Source organism: Protopterus annectens, chromosome 8.part0 (genome assembly GCF_019279795.1).
Source record: "Protopterus annectens isolate FY-2018-M chromosome 8.part0, PAN1.0, whole genome shotgun sequence".
NCBI classification, from domain to species: Eukaryota; Metazoa; Chordata; order Ceratodontiformes; family Protopteridae; genus Protopterus; species Protopterus annectens.
Genome location: NC_056741.1, coordinates 1095645570 through 1095672017, shown reverse-complemented (window position 1 = coordinate 1095672017; position 26448 = coordinate 1095645570). Strand labels below are relative to the sequence as shown.

The window sequence follows — 26448 nt, the reverse complement described above, 5'->3', positions numbered from 1 at the left end:
ACTCATTTAATCTCTCATTAACTAAAGGTGCAGTTCCACTTGCATTCAAGCACTCAGTTATTCCGCTACCAAAAATTCACTCCCCTACACAACTAAAGGAACCGAGATTTATCTCAAACCTCTACTCCATTACTAAAGTCTTTGAAACACTAATCTAACAATAGTTGTTTAAATATATAAATAGCAATGGGCTACTTTGTGGTCATCCACATGCCTTTAGGAATGGCTCTAGTACCCAAACTGCATTATTGTTAGCTACAGATAGTATGTCTAGCAGCAGAAATGGTGACCTAATTATTACAGGTCTCTTTGTAGATATGACACGCACCTTCAAAAATATAAACCACAGGCTATTACTCAAACTGCAACAATACCGTTCTGGTGAAAACGTCATGCTCCGATTTAAATAAACTCTGCTTGCATAACAAACATTTCAAACAGTATGTTGGCAAATATTTGTAAATGTGAACTCTGAAGACAGGAATCACACAAGGCTCAGGCCTAGAATTTTTACTACTCTCCTGATTTCTTAAAGACATCACACATGACTTACCCAGTCACAGGATTGACAGAATAGTCAGTCATGTTTGCAGAGGACATTCTACTACTTATAACACACCAAACACTGCTTTAAAAAAAAACTGTCTCAGTTCAAACTCTGTAACTGGTTCCACAAAACCAAACTGTAAATTAACAGTTCCAAAAAAAATATACTCTCCTCTCATAATGTTAACAAACTGGAACTTTATTTTTGTTGCTCAACATTTGTTTTATCACCACTAAAACTTTGTTACTGTCTCACACACCACCTCTCATCACTTGCCAGAATGGCTTTAGCCTAATATATTCTAATACCAAAGATTGAATATGTCCCCCTCACACATCACTTCACTCAGCACAGAACAAACAAAAAATTCAAGTAGCTGAAAATAAGATGCTTAGGTTTGCACTGCTATGGGCAGCCACGGTGGTGCAGCAGTTAGCATTGCCACCTAACAGCAAGAGGTTATGTGGTTCAATCCTCAGCTGGGGTGCCTTCTGTGCAGAGTCTGCATATCCTCCCTGTGGGCGTGTGAGTTTCCTCCGGGTGCTCCGGTTTCCTCCCACATCCCAAAGACATGCTGTAGGTGGATTGGACACTCTAAGTTGGCTCTAGGCATGAGCAAGTGCTTGTGTGTGCCTTCTGTGGAAGGTTGGGCGCAGGGCTGGCAACTTGACATTGTAAAACTCCACTGCCAATCATGAGCGGATAGGTGATCCGCTGTGGCGACCCCTAACCGGGAAAAGCCGAAAGAAGAAAGGTTTGCACTGCAATAAGTTAGAAGTTGTCATCATGGCATCTTATGCAAAAAGGCATACTGGCTACCCATTACTAACAGAACTTCTTTTCTCTTTAATTCTCCGATTTACAAAATTCTAACTCTATACTATTGCCCTCCACTTATATGGTTACTACAAATCACAGAACAAAACTACCTCTTAGGAACAGCCAAAAATATGCTCAACTTGACCACATCTAGAGTCAAACTGGCCGCAGGAAAAAAAAAAACACCCTCTGGAGTAGGACCAGCTGTATTGGCCCAGCTCTTTCCGAAAATAAAAACTGCGAAAATCTTCAACAATTTATGAAAAAAAAATCTTTGCTGCACTTGCAAATGGAATCGAAGTGCATCTGCTTCAGCGACAACTGCTGCAACTGACAAAAGCCAGTACTCACTGTTGCTAGAATTTTTCAACAGTATATTCTGTCCATATTTGCTATTGTATACTCAACTGTTATAATATTAAATTGTATTTTCATCATATTATTTACCTAGTTTCTTATTTTAACTCTGTTCTGTATTTGTTTTAATTTTTCTTTTCTTCTTATTAACACTGCATAAACTTTGTTGGATGTGAGTCATAGGTAAATTACAATCAGTCTGCAGACTTACAATTCTAGCCAATAAACCAGAGGTCAGAATGAAACCCTGTACCTTGTAACTGTGAGGGGAAGATCTTAAATATTAAGCCTGACCTGCTTTGACATCTGACCCAGGTTGTGACTGAAAAGGATAACTGGGTGGGTGGGCTGTTTAAGTTAACTGTAAAAATAAAGATAAATAAATAAAAATACTGTGTCTGGATCTATTGGGTTAGACAAGCCTTTGCTCATTGGTTTTACTAATTAGGTGCAGACCACATTAGCATTCTGTGTAAAGCTACTTGATTTAAAGTTTCCACGATAACCTTGTTGATCTGACATATTTCTACCACATTTACACTTCTTTTTAGCAGTTGAAAATGCTGCAGTAGTTACAGCTCATATTATTTTATCTTTTAGCTATATTATCACATTTTCCTAGTCCAATCAATTATTCTCCTCAGTCTTGTACCAAGAGTAAATTATTAACCAATCCCATTTTATTAAACCCCTTTGTCTGCTCTGGCCAATATGGAATCTCAGTCAGCTTTTGCCCCTTCTGCAGCCAGCCTGATTGCACTAGGTATTTTGAGTCAGTATAGTAACTACCTCATACTTACTGAGAACTCTTTATTGGGACCATACAATAATACAACATGGTGGCTACCATCTCACCTCAGAACATATTCAGTAAGCACAATACACATACATACACAGCACAGAGCACTTCCTCTAAACCAACTTACGTGAGGCTAAGGGAACACTGGCTAAGCTTCCAAGGCTAAAGACTAAAAAACCTCAGTCAGTAATTCACACAACAGCACAACCAAATTCACCTTTCACACCCACTGCTAGTACACACCTCTAAGAGTCACAGGGGTGTAGACTCCAGGCCTTTATGGCCACACCTCTAAGAGTCACAGGGGTGCAGACTCCAAGCCTTTACGGCCCACTGAGACTGCATCTAATCACAGTAATGTTTTAATAGTCATCTCTTCTGTCAGGCATATGGACACCACACTAAATAATCAAACCAGAAAATACACTTTAACTACAGAAACAACACCTTTACAGTTAAACACTTTTTTAACCCTCAAGCACCTTGTCGGAAAGCCTCCACAGTAGTACAGACACCACCCTTACCAGGCTGGATAAGAACAGGCTACTAGTAGTCTTTCTGGAACCAGGATACTGGATGTGACAAGGACTCTTAAATCCCTCCTTCCTGTTAAATAGAATTATGACCCGATTCATTTGGATGTCAATGACCTTAGGTGAAGTACCCAGTGAGACATGCAGATGATATAACTTGAGTTTGGTATGCATGTGCCTGAGGCAGGAAAGACAATAGTCTTAAGTGGTATTTTGCCATCACCCAGAATGACACCAATACTCAGACAGGATAAATGGTTTTAATAATTGGCTATGTAGCTAATGTCATTTTACAGGGATCCAGTATGCATTATCTTGAGATGAGATGGCTGCAACCATTCCTGCTTTTTCACGACTGGTGTGCCTCTCTCTCACCAAAGATTGTGCATTCTGGCCAAAGTTTTTGTTGACACCATAGTGCCTTTTTGGGCAGAGTCCATCTGATAGACATTCCAACCTAGTAAAAGCTAATTTGGAACACATTAATGTGGCCCATTCTGAGCACAACTGCTATATTAACACAGTAGCCAAAATCCCAATTAAACCCAACACCTTTCTACTGGGGGACTTCAACTATCCAGCAATAAATTGCCTGACCTACACTGTCATGTTCGGCATGCCCAAAACTTCTCCAACATTATATATGCTAACTCTCTATTATAAACAGTTAACAATCCTACTCAGAGCCCCAATATCATTGATCTAGTCCTCACATATATGGCCACTTTGTGCACATCTTCATATGTATCCCCTGCCTTGTTAAAGATCATAAATTGGTGAACTTTACCATTAACACTGGTGATACTCCTGTAAATACATCTGTGTTTTATGGAATTCTCAAAAGTAAACCTTCTTGGAGTACTTTTTGACCTAAATAAATTATACTCCAATCCTCTTCTGATGGATCCCATTGCAAAAGCTGCTACCTATGCCTCTGACTTTTACTCCTACTTATTTAGTTGTAGCTAAGCTAAGACAGTCCACATCTGCACCAAATAGAACAACAATTTTTAAAACAACCCCCTGTGGTAGAATTCTCATATAAACAAATTATATAACAAGAAAGAAAAAATGCTTAATGCTTATAAGATGCCTTATTCTACCAAGATTAACAGCACCAAGCAAACTAGTGAAGAGCTTATGGGTACCATTAGAAAGTTCAACGTGGAGTATGGACATAAAATTGTCACTAAAGCCAAAAACAACTACAAATCTTTATTTAATTATGTCAGGAAGTTAAGAACTAATACTAACCAATGTCCAGAACTAGTCTAAAATAATAATGCACATTCGGACCTAAAGGAAATAGCTAATATCCTAGCTAACTTTAGTGCAAATTGTACTCCACCGATAATTATAGGTATCCCACAGGTTCAGCACTCCCAATGAACTGCTTTAATTACTATCTAACAATGTATCTCAGTTCTCTCAAAAGCTAAGAACGCCTCATGCATGCATGGGCCCCAATAATATAACTGACTGCCTGATCATCAGTGTCAAATATCGCCCACCTGAACCACTGTTTAACCTATTTTAATATAAGCCTAAAACCCTTCACACTGGTTATATTTATGAAGCCTGGAAAACAATGTAATAATGCCATTATATAACAGTGGCCCAATCACAGACACTGGCAACTATAGACCTATTAGTCTCACTAGCCTCATACATAAATCTACACAGATTATTATCTCATACATCCATAATCTGGACTTTGAAACACTCTTAACCCTGCACCTTCAGAAATTCAGATTTATCAAAGGAAGATCCTGCCTGTTTAGTATTATTAATGTCTTTGAAAAAGTAACTGAAGCAATGGATAGCGGTTATATATAGTGTGATAGTGTGTGTGTGTGCACGTGTATATAATCTCTATATATGTATATGCTGATGTTTGTCTTTTCGGCTTTTCCCGGTTAGGGGTCGCCACAGCGGAACTCCGGTCCACTAATGATTGGCAGTAGATTTTTGTGGTGCCGAGTTGCCAACCTATATACATATATATATATATATATATATATATATATATATATATTTTAGATATCTAATATATATATATATATATATATATATATATGTTGTTGTGACTTTCGGCTTTTCCCGGTTAGGGGTTGCCACAGCAGAACTCCGGTTCGCTAATGATTGGCAGTTGATTTTTATGTACCGAGTTGCCAGCCCTGACGCACAAACTTCAATGAAGGTATGCCCATTCATGCATGTCTCCACGCAGAAGACGCTCTAACTGAGAGTCGAACCGGACAGCGTCTTACTGTGAGGCGACAACGCTACCCATCTATATATATAGATTAGATATCTAATCTATATCTATCTATACATATATATATATCTATCTATACATACACACATATATATATATATATATATATATATATATATATATATATATATATATACACATACACACACACACACACACACACACACACACACACACACACACACACACACACACACAATTTTATAACTATAAACTAATTTGCATGGTTGTACTAAAATTGTCTGCCTCATAGGGCCTGATAACTGTCACACCGTTTGTAAATCTTTTCTAGCTAGTTTCACTGTGTGTAGGGTATTAACTGGAAAATTTCTCCATTTATTAAACATCTGTTTGCTTGTTATGATTTCTTGCCAAGAAGTGTATCATATAAATGATTTGTTTGCAGTGAAAAGCATTTGATAGAGTCTCCTTGCTCCTTTATCTGTTTAAAACTTTCATTTAGTGGCTCACTGCTGTTTTTCTGCTGTGATAAACATTTCTGTAGTGTTTTCTTGTTCTTATACTTGGTGGCTTTGCAGTTGCCTGGCCCTACTGTAAATTCAGTATGGGACACTCCTCTCAGTCTAGTATCATTAGCTCATTCTACCTTATACAGAGAGAGCATTTGAGAAGACCAACCCACTTAGTTTCTTAACCTTGAATTATCTTCTGTTCCTCATTTCTCCCTTTTTACTTTACTAAAAAAAAAAACACTTTGCAAGAATCTACCATTGCTAGAATCTCTTTGTGTTCTGACTGAGTGTGCTTCTCAAATAATCTGGAAATATAGAGCTGGTAAGTATATTTTTTGGCACTTTTTAACTGTTCAGAATGGAATAAAACAATAACTGAATTCAGTTCAGAATACCGTTTGAATAAATTGCATTTATTTAAACTGTATTTGCTTTAATATTGCTACAACTCATTTGAATTGTTTTTAGTGTTTTAGCTGCTTTTCTGTAAAAAAAAAAAGAGTTCTAAGCTTGTTTCCTGCCTTTCCTGTAACTAGTCTAGTCCAGATACAGATTTGCTGTATCCAGGACTGTTTGTAAGCTTATGAGCAGTGCCAAAAAGTCTGCTCTATAAATTTTCCCTTAGATCTGATAGTTCTCTATTCTTCTGCAATTTTACTAGTTTATTAGTCTAGCTCTTTACAATTATTGTAGCACACACGTGCTACCAGCACTAAACATTCTACAAGAAAACTGCTCCAGTACTTATTAATGTCCACCCCTCCAGGCATGTCTAAAGGTCAGTTCCCTGTGCTTTCTCCTATTAACCTGGTGAACTTGGGCATCCTGAGGCAATGTAGCAACTGCCTCATGCATACTGACAACCCTCTCCTCTTACCTCCCAACACTCAGACTTGTGAGAGATGCACTTATATATCCAAACTGGAAGTCACGTACTCTCCAGCCAAGACCGGAAGAGCTGGTCAAGAGGAGAAGGTCAACACTTGCACCAAACCCCATGGAACACAAAGCCCTCTAGAACACACACCAGCACTGCCTTCACATAAAAACACAAACCACACACCCATCTTCGCATAGGCTCTCAATTAAAAGGGCCTCCAAGGCAGAAACGCACTCTATCACAACACAACACTAATCATGAGACATGTGTTGTTGTTGTGTCTTTCGGCTTTTCCCGTTAGGGGTCGCCACAGCGGAACTTCGGTCCGCTAATGATTGGCAGTTGATTTTTACATACCAAGTTGCCAGCTCTGCCGCACAACCTTCAACTAAGGTACGCCCATTCACGCATGTCTCCACGCAGAAGACACTCTAGCTGAGAATCGAACCGGACAGCGACTTACTGTGAGGCGACAACGCTACCGCAGCACCACCACCGCAGTCACTAATCACGAGACACATAACTCTCCTAAATAGTGTGCCACTCAACCAAAGCCCCCAAGGCAAAACAGCATGCCCAACACACTAGTCATAGGTGACTCGATAGTGAGGCACACTGATGTCCCACTCACTAGGTTGAATAAGGAGAAAGTAACAGTCAGCTGCCTGTCAGGTGCCAGGATCCACTACATAACGCACACACCCAAGTCCCTCAGCAACAGGTACAAATATGACTCTGTTATTGTACATGTGGGTGTGAATGACCTGAGACATACCTCCCTGAACTACATGAAAGACATGGAGGAGCTCTCGGATTATGTAGGTCAGGCGGGTATGACCCTAGCCCTGAGCAGCATTATACCATCACTTAGAATAATACCACAGTACAAGCAGAAAATGACTGATTTCAACAATTGGCTAAGATTCTGGTGTCATTCCAAGGGGATCCAGTATCGGTCTGCCTGGAATGACATGATTGACAGACTTCAATGCTTTGCCAGAGATGGCCTGCATCTGTCACCCCTGGGATTCCAGATACTGGCCAAGGTCCTTGCCACCCATATAGTGCCTTTTTAGACCATGTTCCAAAGACCAAATTACCACTGTAACAGCTACAAGCAAATGCAGTCTGAGGCTCATGCTGCTCAAAGCGAGAAGTCTAAATCTCAAAATGCACTCGCTCGAAGCACTCTTTAAAATGGAGAACATCAACATTTTGCTGAAACAGAGGCCTGGTTCAAAGCAGCAGAAAGCACCCCAGCACTACCAGGTTATAACTCATTCCACACCTTTTGGACCCAGAACTTGGACCAAAGCTATAAAGGCAGTGTTATTTCCATATTTATAAAGGATGCACACACCTCCAGACTGGTATCCCAACATAACACATCAAAGATACTTCAAGTGCAGCCAACATTGGGTAACACAGCTATTCAGGTCATAGCCTGCTATACGTCCCCAACCATATCCCAAGACTCAAATTCCCTGTTCGTAAGCACCCTGGAGAATACTAGGATCCAGCCTAATGCTCTCATACTGGGCGACTTCAACTACCCCTCCGTTAACTGGGAAAACTACTCATGTACCAATACACTTGCCCAACCTTTCCTGGAATTCATTAATTCCAATGCCCTGGACCAGCTCATTCATACCCCCACTAGAGGTAGCAACATCCTTGACCTAGTCATTACTAACAAGGGCGACCATTGCGCTACACTAATAGTCACCTCCTCCCTGGTTAGATCTGGCCACACACACACAAAGGTAACCACCATGAAAAACTTCTCTAAAGCTAACTTTGGGCTCCTAAAAACAAAGGTGGCTAACTTCACTGCACCCATACAAATGAAGAATAGTTGCATGACTGCCGAATCATACACCAATGCACTGTACAAACACATACACAAATGCATGGATCTTGCCATACCCAATAGAAGCAAGACTGTCTCCTCCAAAAAAGGAAGCCAATCTGGTGGTCCCTTACCATAAACAAAATCTAGAACAGAAGGAAGAAACTGATGTGGAATAAGATGAAGTCCCAAGACTGGAAAAAACTCCCTTATCCCACATCAAATCCTTTAAAGGTAGCTATGAAAACCGAATTGCAGCAGATAGTAAAGATAACCACAAGGCCTTCTGCAGTTATGTAAAGAATCTCCAGACAATACCCAGATTTTCTCTGAGCTATTGCACAATGGTACCTCCTATATCAAGCCAACATATATTGCCAAAATACTGGCTGACAAATTCAGTGCCAACTTTACCCCCCCAAAGGGCCAACCACAATACCAGTAGATTGTCAGGCACCCAATATTACTACTGCATAGGTTAAAAAATTGTCCAAGGCCAAGAATACAGCTTCTATGGGACTTGACAATATCCCTGGCTGTGTTCTACATGAACTACAGTGTGAACTGGCACCACACCCCTGTGTCCTGTTCAATCACAGCCTCACCTCAGGCTTTGTCCCTACTGAATGGAGCACTGCTACAGTCATACCTCTTCACAAAGGTGGAGCGACTACAGACCCTGGGAATTATCGCCCCATTAGGCTGACGAGTCTGATATGCAAAGCTATGGAATGCATAATCATGGACCTAATAAACAAGGATATAGGGAATATCCAAACTCTGGATTCCACACAGTTTGGTTTTGTAAAGGGTAGATTATGCCTGCTCAACCTGGTCGACTACGAGTCAGTCACCAGAGCTGTGGATGAAGGCAAGGTGGTTCATACAGCCTACCTTGATCTGGCCAAGGCCTTTGATACCATTCCCCACTCAGGAATCATAGAAAAACTCACTAAGCTAGGCATCAACCCCCTATATCACTAGGTGGGTTGCAAACTGGCTCATAGATAGAACCCACAGTGTGAAGTAGCTGACTCCAAGCCAGACTGCCGACCAGTCACGAGTGGAGTCCCACAGGGTTTGGTCCTGGGTCCACTCCGTTTGGTATCTACTTCTCTGAAGTCCAGGCCAATACGAAGGGACTCTGGCTGACAACATTTGCAGACGATTGCAAGTTGGGAGCTATTAACTCCCCAAGTGATGTTGACATCCTGCAGAAAGGCCTCACTGAGACCAATGGCTGGTGTCAGAATCATGGCCTTAAGCTCAATGCCAAATGTGGAAAAACTCTGTTCCCATTAATTACCACACCGATGGTAGTCCACTGAACACAGAATGCATTATAAGAGATCTGGGAACATAGGTTGACAGCAACCACTCTTTTGACCACCACACTGCCACTGTGGTCAGAAAGCCCTATGTGGCATATCTCATTACTAAGGGTTTTACATCCAAGAAGAAAGAGGTCATTGTCTCCCTCTACTCTTCCCTCATTAGGCCAATCTTCGAGTACAATGCACCATTTGGCATGTACCTCACTAGACACCTGCAACAACTGCAGAGACCGCAAAAGTACCTCACAAAGATGATCCTTGGCCTTAAGCAGTTGTCCTATATGGACAGACTCAAAAAACTCCAACTATTCTCTGTCTCATATGGCCTACTTAGAGGTGATCTCTGCTTGACTTGCAAAGTCAAGTCTGACCCAGCTCTGTTAGAAATGCCACATCTAAAGAAATCCCAATCCTTCCGGACCACACGCTCCAGAGACCTCAACCCTCATTAGCACAATCAACAGAACATGTTGGAGGGACAGGTTCATAACCCAGAGACTGCCCATGCTATTGAATAGACTTCCCATACATGTCAAACAGAGCACCTCACCGGCCCTCTTCAAGAGAAATCTTGATGAGTGGATGGGAAATGGAAAATTCACCCGGGGATCACTCCAGTGGCTCTACACGATAGAGGCACTGGGAACGAATGTCAGGGACATGATGCCAGGGTAATCCTATGGACTAGGCTTGTAAAGGCTCCGGGGCCATTAGCCTAGTACACACCTATGAACCTATATCCATCTATCTCTCTCTCTCTCTCTATATATATATATATACATATATATATATATAACATATACATAGATGTATATAGAGATCTCTCTCTCTCTCTCTCTATATATATATATATATATATATATATATATGAACTCACGTATACACAGACACCTATATATAACATCTGGACCTGGCCAAAGCCTTCGATACTATTCTCGAATTCTCTATGCAGGTGTTATTGACAGACTTGTAAATCTGGATCTAAATTATTATGTTGTGTTGTGGGTGGATAGCTAACTGGCTGTCTGACAAATTATATGGTTAGTCTCAGGTGCCACTCCTGAAAACAATAAAGTTAAGCATGGTGTACCACAGGCTCACTGTTGAGCCTTCTTATAGCTGGTATCTATTTCACAGATCTTCAGGTCAGCATTCTGGGCCCATGGTTATCTAAATTTGTACACAAGTATAAATGGGTTCTGTTATTTGATCTTCCACTGACTCACAACTGCTCCAACATGGATTAAATTATGTTAGCAATTGGTGGAAAGACAATGGCTTCAATTTAAATGTGAAAAAGTAGAGCACTGTTAACTTTGGTAAATAGAACATTTTCACATATCACATGGGTGACACCGCACCAATCACTGTCATAAGGGATTTCGGCACTCTTTTTGATTAACTCCTTATTGTTTCATCATTTCTCCACAGTAGTTTGGAAAGCCTTCTATTTAGTTAACATTATTTCCAAAGGCATCTCTGCCAACTCAATAGAGGTCTTAATTCCCCTTTATCCATATCTCATCAGACCCATTATTATATATAATGCACTATTTGGCATGCAGTTGTCTAAACATATCACTCAACCTGTGAGACCTCAAATATTCATAACTAAAATGGTCAGTGGCCTCAAAAATGATTTATCAGTACTGACTGGCAGCTCCCTCTCTTTACTTGTTGTTTTACAGACAACATCACGAAGGGCTATGTGTAGTCTTTCAAGCCATGACAGATCCAATCCTCTTTGACTACCTTTTCTTTCACAGAATGAATGGCACTTCAAATACCTGGTTAAAAGGAACTAAATCATCATCAGCTAGACAGATTAATATCCCAATGTAGTCCTCACATCTGGAAAACTTCGCTACATGCCAGAGGAGCAGCCTTGCTTACTTCAAGGTAAGCCTTGATATTGATTGGGCAGCCTTAAATTCACCCTTTGTCCATCTTGTTTAGCCTTCCCTGAGGCAGGAGAGAAACTTTGAATGTTATTTTTTTTTTTTGGCTAGGTTTGTAATGGTCTGCAGACTGATTGCCTAGTACTTACCTACAATGAATAGCTGTAATTTACCTATTAGATACTAACTGGCTACTACAACTACTACTACTACTCTCTGCAGCTACATGCTGCTAGGAACCAATATCCCTTTGCTTCTTTTCTCAAGAGAAGCAAAATAGTATCAATAATCCCAATACAGTTCCCGAGAAGCAGTTGACAAGGTCACCAGCAATAAGTAGTCTTGTCTCAGATGTTACTGGCATCTGTATACTTGTACTCGTTTGGCAATAACACATAACAGCAGCTCAGCACAACAGAGAGCCAAGCTGCATGATGGCCAAAAATTAAAAATGAAGGTGTTTGCATGAAAACTACAACCACACTAATTAGGAAAGGGCCCCATACACAGCCAATCACAGATGGTGAGGAATAAGTGCCCATTTCTTATATTACAAGGAGCAAAGTAGTAGCACTAATCACAAACTTGTCTCTTAAAAGGTAGAAGCAGCAATTTTCAGGCTTTCTGGTAATCTGTTGTCTCTAGTAAGGCTAATAAGTGATGCCCCTCTTCTCCTTCTGTCGCTAGAAGGAAAACAAAACCACTGATCCCAAGCCAGTTCCTGAGAAGGGGTTCATAGGATCTTCAGTGATAGTGCTAGTTTCAAAACGGATTCAAAAATAGGCACTGCTGATGAGGGTAGATACCACAAATTTATTTAAACTTGTATAATAATGCACAATATAGGTTTTCATCTGTGTGCAACAGACTTCATGCTGCCTGTAAATAATTCTCCCCTAACATAAAATACCTGTAATCACGTCTTATAGGTATAACACTCCAATAAATACGATGAGATGAGACTAGGAACTGCTTCCAAAGTCAATTTACAGTAGGCGAGGGCAACTCAAAAAGCCATCACGCTAAAGCATAACATTGACTGGATGACTGAATGTCAAAAATACCAGTCACACAACAGCAGCAGTTATAGTGCAGTGGTGGCTCCTAAAGGGGAAACCTTTTCCTATTCTTACCCTAAGTAAAAAAAAAAAATTCTACCCCTCAGCTTCTCCCACAGATTAGCTTGATTTAATCCCTTTGCATTCAGAGAATGGCAAACAAATCCTAGTTGACTGGCCCTAACCAATAATTTTTAAAACTACAATAAAAAAATAAAATAAAATAAACTCCAATAAAATAAGGGTAAAAAACAAGAAGCAAAGAATGCAAACCTTAACTTTATATATTTGTTAACTGGGTAAGCCTACTGGAGATAAGTGCCCTTTTTCATGGGCAGCCCTTGTATTTTAAGCAAATAGACTGGGAAGGAATTAAATCCTGTTCCCTTGAAAACGGGAAACACCTCAGAGCCTTAATCCTCTGTGTTACCTGCCAGAAAGTTAAATGAGCAATTCCAAAATAGTTGCATAACACAAAATCTCACAGCAGTGACAGTTCCCAGAAGAGGTAAGGGTGGAACACACAAACCACACAGAGATCTGGACTGTATCCCAGACTCCAGAGTTATGAAGCATAAACCTTTACCACTGAGACACTGTGTTGCTCTGCCAAAAAATAAACATGCACACAGTGCCACTGAGAATCATGCAGGCACTGACTCACTTAAGAAACTTGAATTTACCAGCTGCTCTGATGGAGGAGACAGAAAGCCCTGATTCTGGCTTGGGTGATTGCTGGAGTGGCAGGGAGGGATGATGATGTAGGAGAGAGCTCAATGACACTCCTTAAGGGGAGGTTTGGTCCAAAGAAGAGAGCTGCCCTCAAACGTGGTTGACAAGCTAAACAGATGAAATTTATACAGATAGTAAATCTCCCACACCCACTGATTTGCTGTGCACCAGCTCAGATCTGTAAAACCCATGCAGAAATTCTGGATAAATAAAACAAGAGCACATCCTAGGTAAGGCCTCATTTGTAGCAAAGTTCCAAAAAACAGCTTCCATATGTTCATAGATCAGTGCTAGGCTAACTGCCCTTATGGGCCATTTTAAGCCTAGCCAATTACCCCATGTGAGAATCGAACCCTGCATCTTGTGTATGTAAGGTAAACACCTTAACCATTATGCCAACCTCCCACCCCACCCTACTAGATTCTATATAAAGCAGAAACACACTTTCGCACACAAAAGGCCAACAATACCCATCAGATCTCCAAAAAGGATCATAGTACTTTAACAGCTCTATCACAAGTTCAGGCAAACATACATCTAAAAAGACAGCTTTCCATGACTATAATAGCATAATCACTTTGACTCCTACACACAACACAGACCAAAGCCCTTGATCATGCAGTCACAATAAATGTAGTTATAGTAATCTCAAACTGGAAAACAATTTAATAAAGTCACATTGCTGAAACAAGAGGCAAATCGTACCTCTCTTTACACCCTTACACATCACAGAGATCGACTAGAAGTATAATCAGCATCATTACAGCAGAAAAACCCTACTTTTCTGTCAAGCTTGATAACTGATAAACAGGCTGGTCCAAAGACTCCTTTTTAATAACAAATTAGCCCATTCTTTGAGAAAGACGTAAAGAAAAATGTAATTAATAAACAGCTCAAAACTGATCTGTTATAGGAAAGCATCTTCCTTCATCCACAGTTCAATACTGGTTCACAGGTGAATGCTTAAGTGGAAGAAACATGTACAATGACACTAAGGTAAAGGCCTAGGATTACAGCAAGGAAAGCGTGACAACATTCTTGTATGTCTGAAGAACATACAAACAAAAGGTCAAGAAAAAGGTAAGTAAATCCAAAGGCACGGCAGCAGTAAAGGAAAAAATGGGGTTACATGTCTAAAACCAGTATTCAATTACATAACGTTAGAGTACAAAATAAAACAAAACAAAAAAAACACATTGGATAAGCAAAGGTTCCTATCACACAAACCTCTAACTTTCAATATCCTGCAAGTACTTGGTTAAATGAAGTAGCAATAAATGCATTAGTTAAACATCTACCTGCTAGTAGGGATGCATTCCAAATTACTAAAGATAAGGAAGATAAGAACATGGAGTTTACTGGTGAGACTAAATTTAAGGTAAAAGTAACACCTGTCAGTGCAGTGGATTAAGCTTATAAACCATTAGTAAGCTGTTTCCTGTAGTCCATGGTTTGATTCTCCCAGTTTCCATTTGCCTACTGTGTGACTCTGAGTAAGTCACTTATCCTGACTATGTTACTGGGCTGAATTTGAACAAAGTATGTGTGAGTCAGTGCTTTACCATGTTAATTAACAGACAGACAAATACATAAATAATGGTTATGAAATAAAATTAAAAAGTTGAGTTGATGCAGGTGTCATACAGGATTATTCTGGATTCCTTGAATAGAAGGTATACTCAAATTCTTACAATTCCACTTGGTAAATGAAATGGAGAACTGTCTCCCCATACATCAGCTCCTATACCTTTTTAGAATCTTTCAGTACTGTAGTAAGCAGTTAAGAGTAACTCAAAACGACCTTTTTCAGCCACAATCGGAAGAGCGTAATGCATAGAGGGTCATACTAAAGTACACAAAATAAACAGAACATGGTCATTATAACAGCCATATGCCAAAACACAGGTGTAACATAAAACAGCAAGCAGTATTTCTGCCAAGTACTCTCTCTTAAACACTTGTAATTTGAAAGTTTCTTTAAAGACGCTCCTAATCTTAGTGTAAACTAAGAGTATTCCCTCCAAATCGAGCTCTGGAAGTTTGCACTCCACTTCTAATGACTGCATCCTGAGCCTTTTGACAAAATCAAGTCAAGTTCCTACATTTCAAACAAATATCTTTGTTATCTGTAGAACCATAAGTGTTACTAAATAAATGTAAATGGCAGACTGTTCAGCATAAACTAGTTTTTAATGCGACAAACATTTAGTTATGTACTTACCATAACTTTGGATGTATGGGATCCATCTCGCCTACATTCATAACTGATGGGTTCGGAGCCGATCCGTCGGCTCCGACTCGGCCACTATACACTAGAACGAAGTCTCTCATTGGCTGGGCTACCCCTTATCCCATAATGCACCACGCCTGCTTCCCCAGATCTTGTTTGTTCGCTTTCATACATACATACAGGTACAGAACACATACCAATAACTGTAGCCAACCAGAGCCCTTCCAGAGGAGAGCTTAGCAAGATCAATATTTCCTCCAAATCCAAAAGGTAGGGGGAAGGAGGGTGGGTATGTATGAATGTAGGCGAGATGGATCCCATACATCCAAAGTTATGGTAAGTACATAACTAAAAGATGTAATGGGATCCTATCTCGCCTACATTCATAACTGATGGGACAGCGTCCCTAGCACCTAAAACCCCGGGTGGCTCACTGGAACACACTCCTGAGAACTGCGGAACCAAATGAAGCTCTGCCTCAGGAAGCCACATCAACCTTGTAATGAGAAATGAAGGTGTGCGGAGAAGACCAAGTAGCAGCCGCACAAATATCATCTATTGAAACTTTGGAGTGAAAAGCTACAGAGGTGGCCATAGCCCTGGTAGAATGAGCTTTGAGTGGGAAAGGCAACTCTCTGCCTGACTGGGAATAAATGAAAGAGATGCAATCCTTAATCCATTTGGCAATGGTGGTTTTGGCAACTGGTAGACCTAACCTATTCTCCGCAAAGGACACAAACAGTTGGTCAGATTTTCGTGTCTGAGTGGTCCTATCTAAGTAAAAACGCAGTTGCCTGTGAACATCCAACTGGTGGAAGGTATATTCTGCTCTATTAGAAAAATTTGGAAAGAAAACTGGGAGCTCCAAAGATTGCTGAATGCAAAAAGGGGATGCTACCTTAGGCAAAAAGGACGGATTCAATCTAAGGGAAACTCTGTCTTTGTGAAAAATCAAATAAGGAGGGGAAGAACAGAGAGCTTGAAGCTCTGAAACCCGCTTAGCAGAAGTTATTGCCACTAGAAAGGCAGTTTTCCACGACAGGAATTTTATATCACAAGTGGCTGCCGGCTCAAAGGGACGGGCAGTTAAAGAGGCCAGAACCAAATTTAAGTCCCAAGGGGGCACGGGATGAGCCACAGGAGGCCTGAGGAGCCAGGCTCCCTTAAGAAAGGACTTGCAAAGTCTGTTAGCCATTAAAGAAGGCTCTACAGCAACATGAAAATTAGATATAGCCGCCAGTTGAACTTTAAGTGTGGAGACTGAAGAACCTGAATGAAACAATGAAGCTAGAAATTCCAAGACCAGCGGAACTGGGGCCGTAAGAGGATCAATGCCTCGCTGCTGGGCCCAACAAACAAACCTTTTCCATTTGCTGGAATACAGCTTAACAGTAGACGGCTTGTGGGAAGAGGACAAGATGTGCATCACTTCCGAAGAAAGAGAAAGATCTCTAACTAAGGATGGAAGTGGAGTAACCAAGCAGCCAGTCGCAACGACCAGAGGGACAGATGAGAGTGTCCCGACTGATTGGACAACAGACCCGGCACTGGGTCCAGAATCCAGGGGCCCTGTACCGCATACTTCTGAAGGAATGGGAACCAAACTTGACGGGGCCAATGTGGGGCGACCAAAATCATGTGGCACCCGACATGAAGAGCCTTCTGAATCACCCTCAGGAGAAGGGGAATCGGGGGCAAGGCATAAAGCAGACCCGGGGGCCAATTGTGGGCTAGAGCGTCCCTGGGAGACTGCCCCTGAGAGGGTGTCGGAGTGAAGAACTCTCTGCACTTCGCATTGTTGGGGCTGGCGAACAAGTCGCAACAAGGGAGACCCCATTTGGCGAAAATCTGCACAGCCACTCTGTTGTTGAGGGACCACTCGTGGGGCAACAGGAGAGTCCTGCTGAGCCTGTCTGAAATCACATTGGCTTTTCCCGGAATGTGCGTGGCTACTAAGAAACGTCGAGAGGCTATGGCCCAGCGCCATACTCTCATGGCCTCCCTGCAACGGGGGTAGGACCTGGTTCCGCCCTGCTTGTTTATGTGCCAAACTACCGACATGTTGTCGGATAGAATCGCAACAGTACCTTGGGGGAGAGCATGATGAAGTGCTTGTAAAATCAGAAGCGCCACTCTCATTTCCAGGATATTGATGTGAAGGTGCGCTTCGCAATCCTGCCAAGTGCCTTGGACAGACCTGTCCAGATAATGACCCCCCCCCCACCCTATCTGGGAGGCGTCCGTGGTCACTGTGGCAACAGGGGGCTGAAGGGTGAAAGGACGCCCCCGGTCCAGGTTGGACCGACATAGCCACCAACGGAGGTCCCGACGACAACTGTCCGTAATCAGAACCAGGTGGTTCAGGGGAAGTTGTTGGTATGACCATTGAACCGATAATAGCCATTGCAGCACCCGCATGTGCAGCCTGGCTAACGGTACTAGGAGGATAGTTGCAGCCATCGTGCCCAATAACTGAAGAATCTGTCTGGCAGGAACTCGAGATTTGGGTAACAAATTTAGAACCTGTGATTGTAGAACCTGAATTCTCTCTGATGGCAAAAATGCCCGCATCCTTTTTGTGTCCAACTCTGCACCTATAAAGGTGATACGCTGAGATGGCCGCAGCACAGATTTTTTCCAATTTAAAGTGATTCCTAGCGAGAGACCCAAGGTTACTGTGGCCATCAGCGCTCGAATCAGTAGATGCTTGGAGGTGGCAGTGAGGAGCCAGTCGTCGAGATAGGGAAACACTTGGAATCCTAGACTTCTCAAGTGAGCTGTCACCACTGCCAGACACTTGGTAAACACCCTGGGGGCTGTGGTGAGACCAAAGGGCAGTGCACGAAACTAGAAATGACTGGTTCCTAGGCGGAAGCGTAAATGACTCCTGGACTCTTGACGTATCAAAATGTGATAGTAAGCGTCCTTGAGGTCTATGGAGCACATCCAAATATCCTTCTCCAATAACGGGAGAATGGACTGAAGGGTGACCACCCGGAACTTGTACTTCTTCACAAAACGATTTAAACAGCTTAGGTCCAAAATGGGCCTTACGTCCCCTGTCTTTTTTGGCACCAAAAATAATCTTGAGTAAGTTCCTGATCCGATCTGGTCGGCGGGGATGGGCTGGATGACCCCTTTGCTTAGCAGCTTTGAAACTTCTACGGCTGCGAGATCCCGCTGACTGGGTGGCACGTCCAGGATTCTCTTTGTAGGAGGAGGGGGCTTAAAAAAGGGGATGAGATAGCCTCCGGTTACAATGCGAAGCACCCACTGATCCTTGGTTATCGATTCCCAAGCCTGTGGGTGTTTCGCAAAACGACCCCCGACCGGCTCAGAAGAAGCACAGCCGGGCCACATCCTAGGGATGTTGAGGGTAGGAGGAACCACGAAAGGAGTCACGGTCTCCAGAGTTACAGGGGCCTCTGCCACCTCTAGGGTGGCGTCTTCCTGAATCCCCCCCCTGCCTCTGGAGGGGGGATCACTCGGTGGAGTAGAGAAGAACTTTTGGCATTTCCTGAACCACATTTTCCCTCCTCTCTGGGCCTTGGGATAAGGTCTAGTGGGAGCAGAAAAACGGGCCCCAACGGCAGTCAAGGTCTTGCCCTCCTGCTCGCACTGAGTAAGTGCGTCCTTCACCTTGGGTCCAAACAAAGAAGACCCATCAAAGGGGATGTCGGCGAAGGAAGACAAAGGCCTCCGCGAGTGGACACAAGTGTAACCAGGCTTGTCTCCTAAGAGCCACTCCTGTGCCCGCTGCTCTACTCGCCCCTTCGGCTGCATAGGAAATGAGCCTCATGGACGAGTTGACAATAGAAGATAGGGTAGTCATCTGGGCGCCTACGGTCTGTGCTAACGCCTCAGAAAGGTTACCCGCAAGGGACTCTCCTAACTCCTTGAGGAGGTCCCTTTGGAGCCTTGTAAAATGACAGAGATAGTTCAGCGACCGCAGGGTAAAGGTCGCTGAAGAAAGGGTACACTTCCCGTACCTATCCATGCTCCTAGAATCCTTATTAGGAGGATGAATAGACGTTGAAGCCTCTGCCACGTCTTGCTGAGTGGCAGATGCCACCACCATAGCATCAACTGCAACACCCTTAGTGAGGAATTCCTTCTGGGGAGGGGCTGAAAGAAACTTATTAGGCCTGGCAGGCACCGGTTCCACTGTATCAGGATGTTCCCACACCCTCCGAGAGATTAGATCTAATAACTCGTCAAAGGGTGGAGACACCCAGGAGGAGGAGGGCTGGGCCCCGAAGGCCTTGAGGAAAACTGACTCCTCAGCGGTAGGGGCTTTGGATTGCCAATCGCCTCTCTGTCTCAAGATCTCAAGGATATCCGAGAAGGAGACGTCATCCGAGGACGATTAGGGGACCCCTCCGCATCATCGAGGTCAGTATCTGAAGTGACGGATTCATCTTGGGAATCAACGTGCTTCCTCTTACACAGTTTCTTCCTTGGGGGTTCATCCGAAGCAGATTCAGAAGGACCCCCCGGAAGAAGGGTACCCTCTAAGGGGGTATCCTCAGGCCCTGGGGCCCCACTGTCGTGGGAATGAATGTCTCCAGAGGCACCAGTACCCAAAACTTGGGACGGAGAGGTAGAAACCTGCTGAACCGGCAAGGTCATGGCCAGCGCACTCCTCATGGCCTCAAAAGCAGGACCTCCAGACTCTGCAGAGGGCACTTGCTGAGAGACCACAGCGGTACCGGGAATACCTGCGGCCAATGCTCCGAGGGGAAGACTGGGCATCGAAGAGGCAAGCTCCACAGTGTTGCCCTCGGCCCCCACCGAGGAAGACCCGGTACCAAACCCTGACACTGAGGACAGGGTAGGAATGAAGGTCGGAGCAGAGAAACTCCGAGGGGGTCCCTGCTCTGACTGGACGATTCCGCTGCGTTCTACCTGCACCGACTCCAACGGCTCCAAGGGGGTTGGAGGAGGAATCAAATGCATGGGATGTGGAATCGGCTCCGAAGCCGTGTGGGCTGGAGCCGAGATCATTTTAGTAAAAACTGGGGACTGGAACAGCCTCTGGATAACCCTATCCAAATCCGAATCAGACAACCTAGAGGATTTGGAGGAAACAGATTGGGGCCAAGAAGACTTCTGCCTCGGCTCCGATAAAGCAGGGGATCGGCTCCGAAAGGGTTCCAGCACTATCGGACCCGAGACCGGAACCATTTGCAACAGTGTCGGCACCGAAGGAGGCTCCGGAGCCGAGGGGGAAGAGTCTGAGCTGCACACCTCCAACGGCTCCGAGACCAAAGGAGCCGAAGTAGATGATTGGCCTCTCGATGCACTAACCTGCGGCTCCGACACCAATGGAGCCGAGGGAAGAAGCACCGAGGCAGACCCTTCAACCATCTGCTCCGAAGCCATTGGAGCCGAGGAAGAAGAAGTCAATCCCAGTTTCTTAGCTGACTGGTCGGAGCCGACGATCTATGCTTCTTGGGTGTCGGGCCCGACGGACTGGTCGGAGCCGACGATCTCTTCTTTTTAGAAGCTGGAGATGAAGCCAAAGCTTCTTCAAATGAAGGCTTAATCAGACCCCTAAGAATCAGCTTGTTTTTTCTCTCCTGGAGCACCCTGGAAGAAAAAGCGTGACACACACTGCAAGTATCCTGTAAATGTTTAGGCCCTAAACAGTACACGCAGACAGCATGGCTGTCTGTAATAGACATTTTATAATTACATTTTGCACACTTTTTGAACCCTGATTTCTGCTCCTTAGACATTTTGGGTACAGTAGAAAAAACAGGTAACTGATAGCTAGAAAAAAACAGTAACTAATGTATGGGCTAAAGCCCTCTAACTTAAACGGGCTTAGCCCGATACAACAGGACAAATACACAGAAGTAAGGAAATATGTGGGCCAAAGCCCTCTAACTTAAACGGGCTTAGCCCGAAAACTATTTCAGTCATACAACAAGAAAATAGATAGACATACAATAAGGGCAAAAGCCCTCTAACTTAAACGGGCCTTGCCCAGTACACTAGTAGCGCGAAAAATAATAAAATTTAATTTTACACAAAACTGACCACAAACACTCACAAAGCTGTTAAAACAGCTGTTTGTTTAAATTCTGACAGAAACCCTAGTGAAAAAAGACCAAAAGGTCAAGAAAAAAAACACTTAGCTCCAGCCAAGTCGAGACCACGTCCGGCTTGAAAAGCGGCAAACGAGATCTGGGGAAGCAGGCATGGTGCATTATGGGATAAGGGGTAGCCCAGCCAATGAGAGACTTCGTTCTAGTGTATAGTGGCCGAGTCGGAGCCGACGGATCGGCTCCGAACCCATCAGTTATGAATGTAGGCGAGATAGGATCCCATTACATCTAGTCTTTGAAGTGGGGGTATTCATTAGATTCTAGGCCTTTAACTAGATTTTAAGTTATAATAAGTATAATAAATTGTATTCTTGTAATATATCTCCATAACCTATCAAGCTACAAACATACTACCAGCAATATTGGCTCATCAGGATAGAACTGCTTAGCTTCTTATGAAAGCAAATGTCTGTCAATTGGTTGAAAGATTTACAGAAATATGAAAATGATGCCAACATAAATAGTACTTGAACAACAATGAATATCTCTTTAGCAGGGCTACACAAAGCCAAGTATCAGCACATGCTAATATGGAAAGGGATAGAGGGGAAGAGGAACAGGAGGATGAGTATAAGGAGATTATTTCAATCGCTGAGTTTGCAGATGAGTGCATTGCAGCAAGAGAGATGCCAAGGCTTCCAAAAGAGGTTGCAAAAAAGGAACTTGTATTGCACTGATACTAGAAGCAAAAGTGGTATTCTTGTGAGGGACAGCACAATGAACTAAAGCACCTTATTAAGGTAGTCAGCTTCAGCAGAGAGAAGAGTTTACACTTGTACTGTGATGAAAGAAAGGGAGGGTCCCAGTCAAAGACACAGACATATGAAGCAATTTCAGTATGAACAGTATTAGAAGCTGATGCAAATTTCAGTCTGGCTTGTGCAGTAAAAAAAAATTACTTTCAGTCAGTAATTGTTACATTGCATTACATAATCACGGCAACAGAAAAAAGAACTCTTCACACAGTTTGCCTTTCTCCTTTTCTCTTCTAGTCCTCCAACGTTCCTATGCTCTCTTGAATAAATCCAAGATCTTACCATCTACAATTATTTTTGCAACCAGTTCCACTTGTCAGCTACTCTTTTTGAAAGAAACTTTCTGATAGCTAGATTAAAATTTGCACTTTCGGCCTGGTAGCTGTGTCACCTTTATCAGCCCACTCTTTCCTCTCCTAAGCCCTGACAATGCCCCATCACAACTTATGCAAGGCATAATCCATACTTACACAAACTTGTTTTTTAAACCAACTCTCATTTCTGTTACTTCTTGTTGCCTTTTCAGGTCGTTGTACAAACTTTGTTGGGACTGCATTGCCTTTTAGCCTTTTACACATCCGTAAGCCGATTACTTCTGTCTTTGAGTCTTGTTTGTAGCAGTCCTCAGTAAAATGCTGACTGCACACTCGGAATATGTAGCCCTTAGGATCATCCAGAATCAACTGGGCAACTGAATCTACATTACCCACATCTCGGCCACAGTTAACAACCCATTGCTTAACCAGGGCTTCAGTAGCTGGAAATCTATAAAAGCTAATACCCTCTTCTTTTTTCTTGGTGTCACTGGAACAGCCAAAGCCAAAGCAATGAGGCATGCTGAATTCTGATGACTCTAATCAAAGCGTCTGTAATAAAACTGCCTTACTCAGCAAGACCTGTTGATGTAAAAGAACATTGTTAAAACTAATGACCCACACAGTTCATACACCACATACTCCAGAGTCATAAACATTATTTAGCTCTTCAAGGAAACTAAAATATCATGTGAATGAAAGCATGTTTAAATATATGAGGTAAAAGAACATCAGGAAATATACGCAAATCAAATTCAGGATTGACATTTATTGATATTTGAATATTAGAAAGTGTTAAACAATATGAATGAAGGTACTCGGCATTACAGCTTGGTAAACTGGGGCAGTGATAAGCTCAGAGTTGCAAAATAGATTATCAATGTATTAGTTAAAAACACTAGTTTCTAATACTGCTTAAAGTAGAAGAGTATTTATTTATTTTAAATTGGTCTGCTCACTTTGTCATCATGCCCTTGCATCTTATTAGTTAAAAACACTAGTTCCTAATACTGCTTAAAGTAGAAGAGTATTTATTTATTTTAAATTGGTCTGCTCACTTTGTCATCATGCCCTTGCATCTTATGACAATTTACAAAGAAAGGAATGGGAAGGCAATTCGTCTACGCCTTTGGCACTATTTTACTGCAAACTCATAGTACCTTTAAGCATTTTATGCACCGTTTAGCTAACAAATTCCCTGTTACAGAAACTGTAGTCTTTCAAACAGCTGTAACACTCTTGAAATAATACTCCTTCACATTTGCAAAGGACACATCTACATGTACTTTCATGGCAAGATGTTGGACGACTTTAACTTTTTGATGCGGACAACCACAGGAGACTATATGGTGATACTTTAGCCTGTATTACAGTTCCTTCTGGGATTTAATTTATTTTATCAAAACAGTAAACAGGAACGTATCACTATTCAAAGAACCAGATAGCAGTCCACCCCTCCATCTTTTCATCACATCTTTACCTTTACAATCAGCTTTTAAAACATTCCTATAGTTGACACAAACATGAAAAAAAAAAACATTAATTACATGACAATAAGCAACAGTTGGCAAGTCACTCACTGCTGACCGTCTGCCAGATAATTTTACTGTAAGGGCACAACTGAATGAGGGTTTGAGGTGATTCATATCAACAACTAATACAGCACTGCATTTGTACTATACTGTATTGTTAGTTAATATGGGGAACGACAAACAGTTACAGTTACGTTTAGCACACTGCTTTTTAAACTTTTAATATGTTTTGGTATGGCTTTGTTCTGCACACTGCAACATCCTTCCTATACACAAAATTAAAAAATAGGAAATGGTAATGCCCAATGAAATGCAAGCATTCTGTAGTGAAGATCAATTTTATCTAATTGCTAGACTTTATTCTCATATACCTGGCCTTGTATGTTACATTCTGACCATCTTTTAATCTCCCAAGTTCAGATACCCTCATGTAGTTATTTCTACACTGCAATTTATCAAAGAATAACTTAACCTAAATTATTGCACATAGAACCACTGGATTATCTACTCAGCCTTTTAGCATGCTGCCTCATGGTAAAGGGTACACCTAAAAAGATATGTTTAGTGCTTCCTCAAAAAATGTAGTAAAATAAAACACTTTTTCCCTAGTTATTTTGATTGCTACTATGGAAGTATGACACCCTACTCAGTCACAGACCACCTTCCTACTGTTCAAAATTCACTATATATTTACTTTCCCTATAGGCATTCTGACAGGCAGCACAGATGTACACTCGATTGCTAAAACAAGCACCATCTACACAGTGCAGAAATATTACATATTTCTAACTGATTTCATAGCAGTAGGACATATATATATATATATATATATATATATATATATATATATATATATAGTGTTCCTGCAAAAAAAAAAAAAGAAAAACTCTTACTGATTTTTAGCATTTTTCTAAAAAACATGTTGCCTATTTCATCAATCATAATATGCTGTGAATATTCACATAATTAAGGTCTGCATTTTCATTTTAAACTTACATTTGCCAGTCTTCATCCTCTGAAGTTGCAACACTAGCAATCCATTATTTCTGCTTTTTCTTTCGAAAAGTGACTAAAGCCTTTACTTTTCACTGTGATTTACATCCTTACTAGGAAGCAACATGATCCCTTGCAATTAAGCAGCACGAGGGAAGAAACAAGAGGAAAAGAATGATGCACACAAAAAGCACGGCTCTTTTTAAGTCCGTAGCCCTAAGCCTTGTGCTTGTTTATGCTTTGTTTTCAAACTGCTCAACCTCATCTGCTTCCTGGGAACAGACCTGCACTTCCTGAATACATATTCTACATAAGGGGTGGAGACTACAGTTATAAGGCCTTCTACTGCTGTAGCCAAGAACTGTCTTGTCTGATGAAACCCCTGCTTCCTTTCCAAATGAATGTCACCATACCATGTATCAACAAGCAAATACTTGGGTGAATCACATTTGAGCTAAGACTGGTAATACACTGAAATTTGAGAATCTGTATTTATGCTTAATAATGTATTATATTTTTATATTTAACCACTTGGGTGGACTTTTACTAGAACAATCCAGAAACACACACAAACACATATATATATACACACACACACACATGTATATATCATGTAAAACTAAGCATACAAATATGTACATATTTTAAAATGATTCTGCTAGAAGATTATGTAGGTATATGAGCAGTAACTACATAATCAACAAATCACGTTTTCAGTTAATGTAAAGAAGAAATCAGAGGTGAACCTCTTGCAGACTTTTCCTTTCCTGAACAACCAGTAGTTTATTTAATTGTATTTGTTAACCAGGTTAGAACACTAACCCAGATGGGCCATTTTCAGACTCAGCCTAGAAGGAGTGCCAGGTTAAATGACTTGCATAGTCACACAGAAAGCAAATCAGAGGCTGAAAGAATCAAACTCTGGACTACATGGTGGAGTTCATTAACAGGTGGCAG

At 41.9% G+C, this 26448-nt stretch overlaps 1 protein-coding gene across 1 annotated transcript in view; it reads right to left on the bottom strand.

Annotated features, from left to right (window-relative positions):
* The window catches only part of LOC122809249, a 193265-nt gene extending 167513 nt beyond the window's left edge, over positions 1–25752 (bottom strand). Inside the window, exons 1-2 of the mRNA XM_044080575.1 lie at positions 25495–25752; positions 23123–23548 (exon numbers count right to left, since the gene is read on the bottom strand). Coding sequence (XP_043936510.1) covers positions 23123–23488 — 366 coding nt within the window. The 5' untranslated portion in view covers positions 23489–23548; positions 25495–25752. The remainder of the gene's footprint in view (positions 1–23122; positions 23549–25494) is intronic.
* Between the last annotated feature and the right edge of the window lie 696 nt (positions 25753–26448).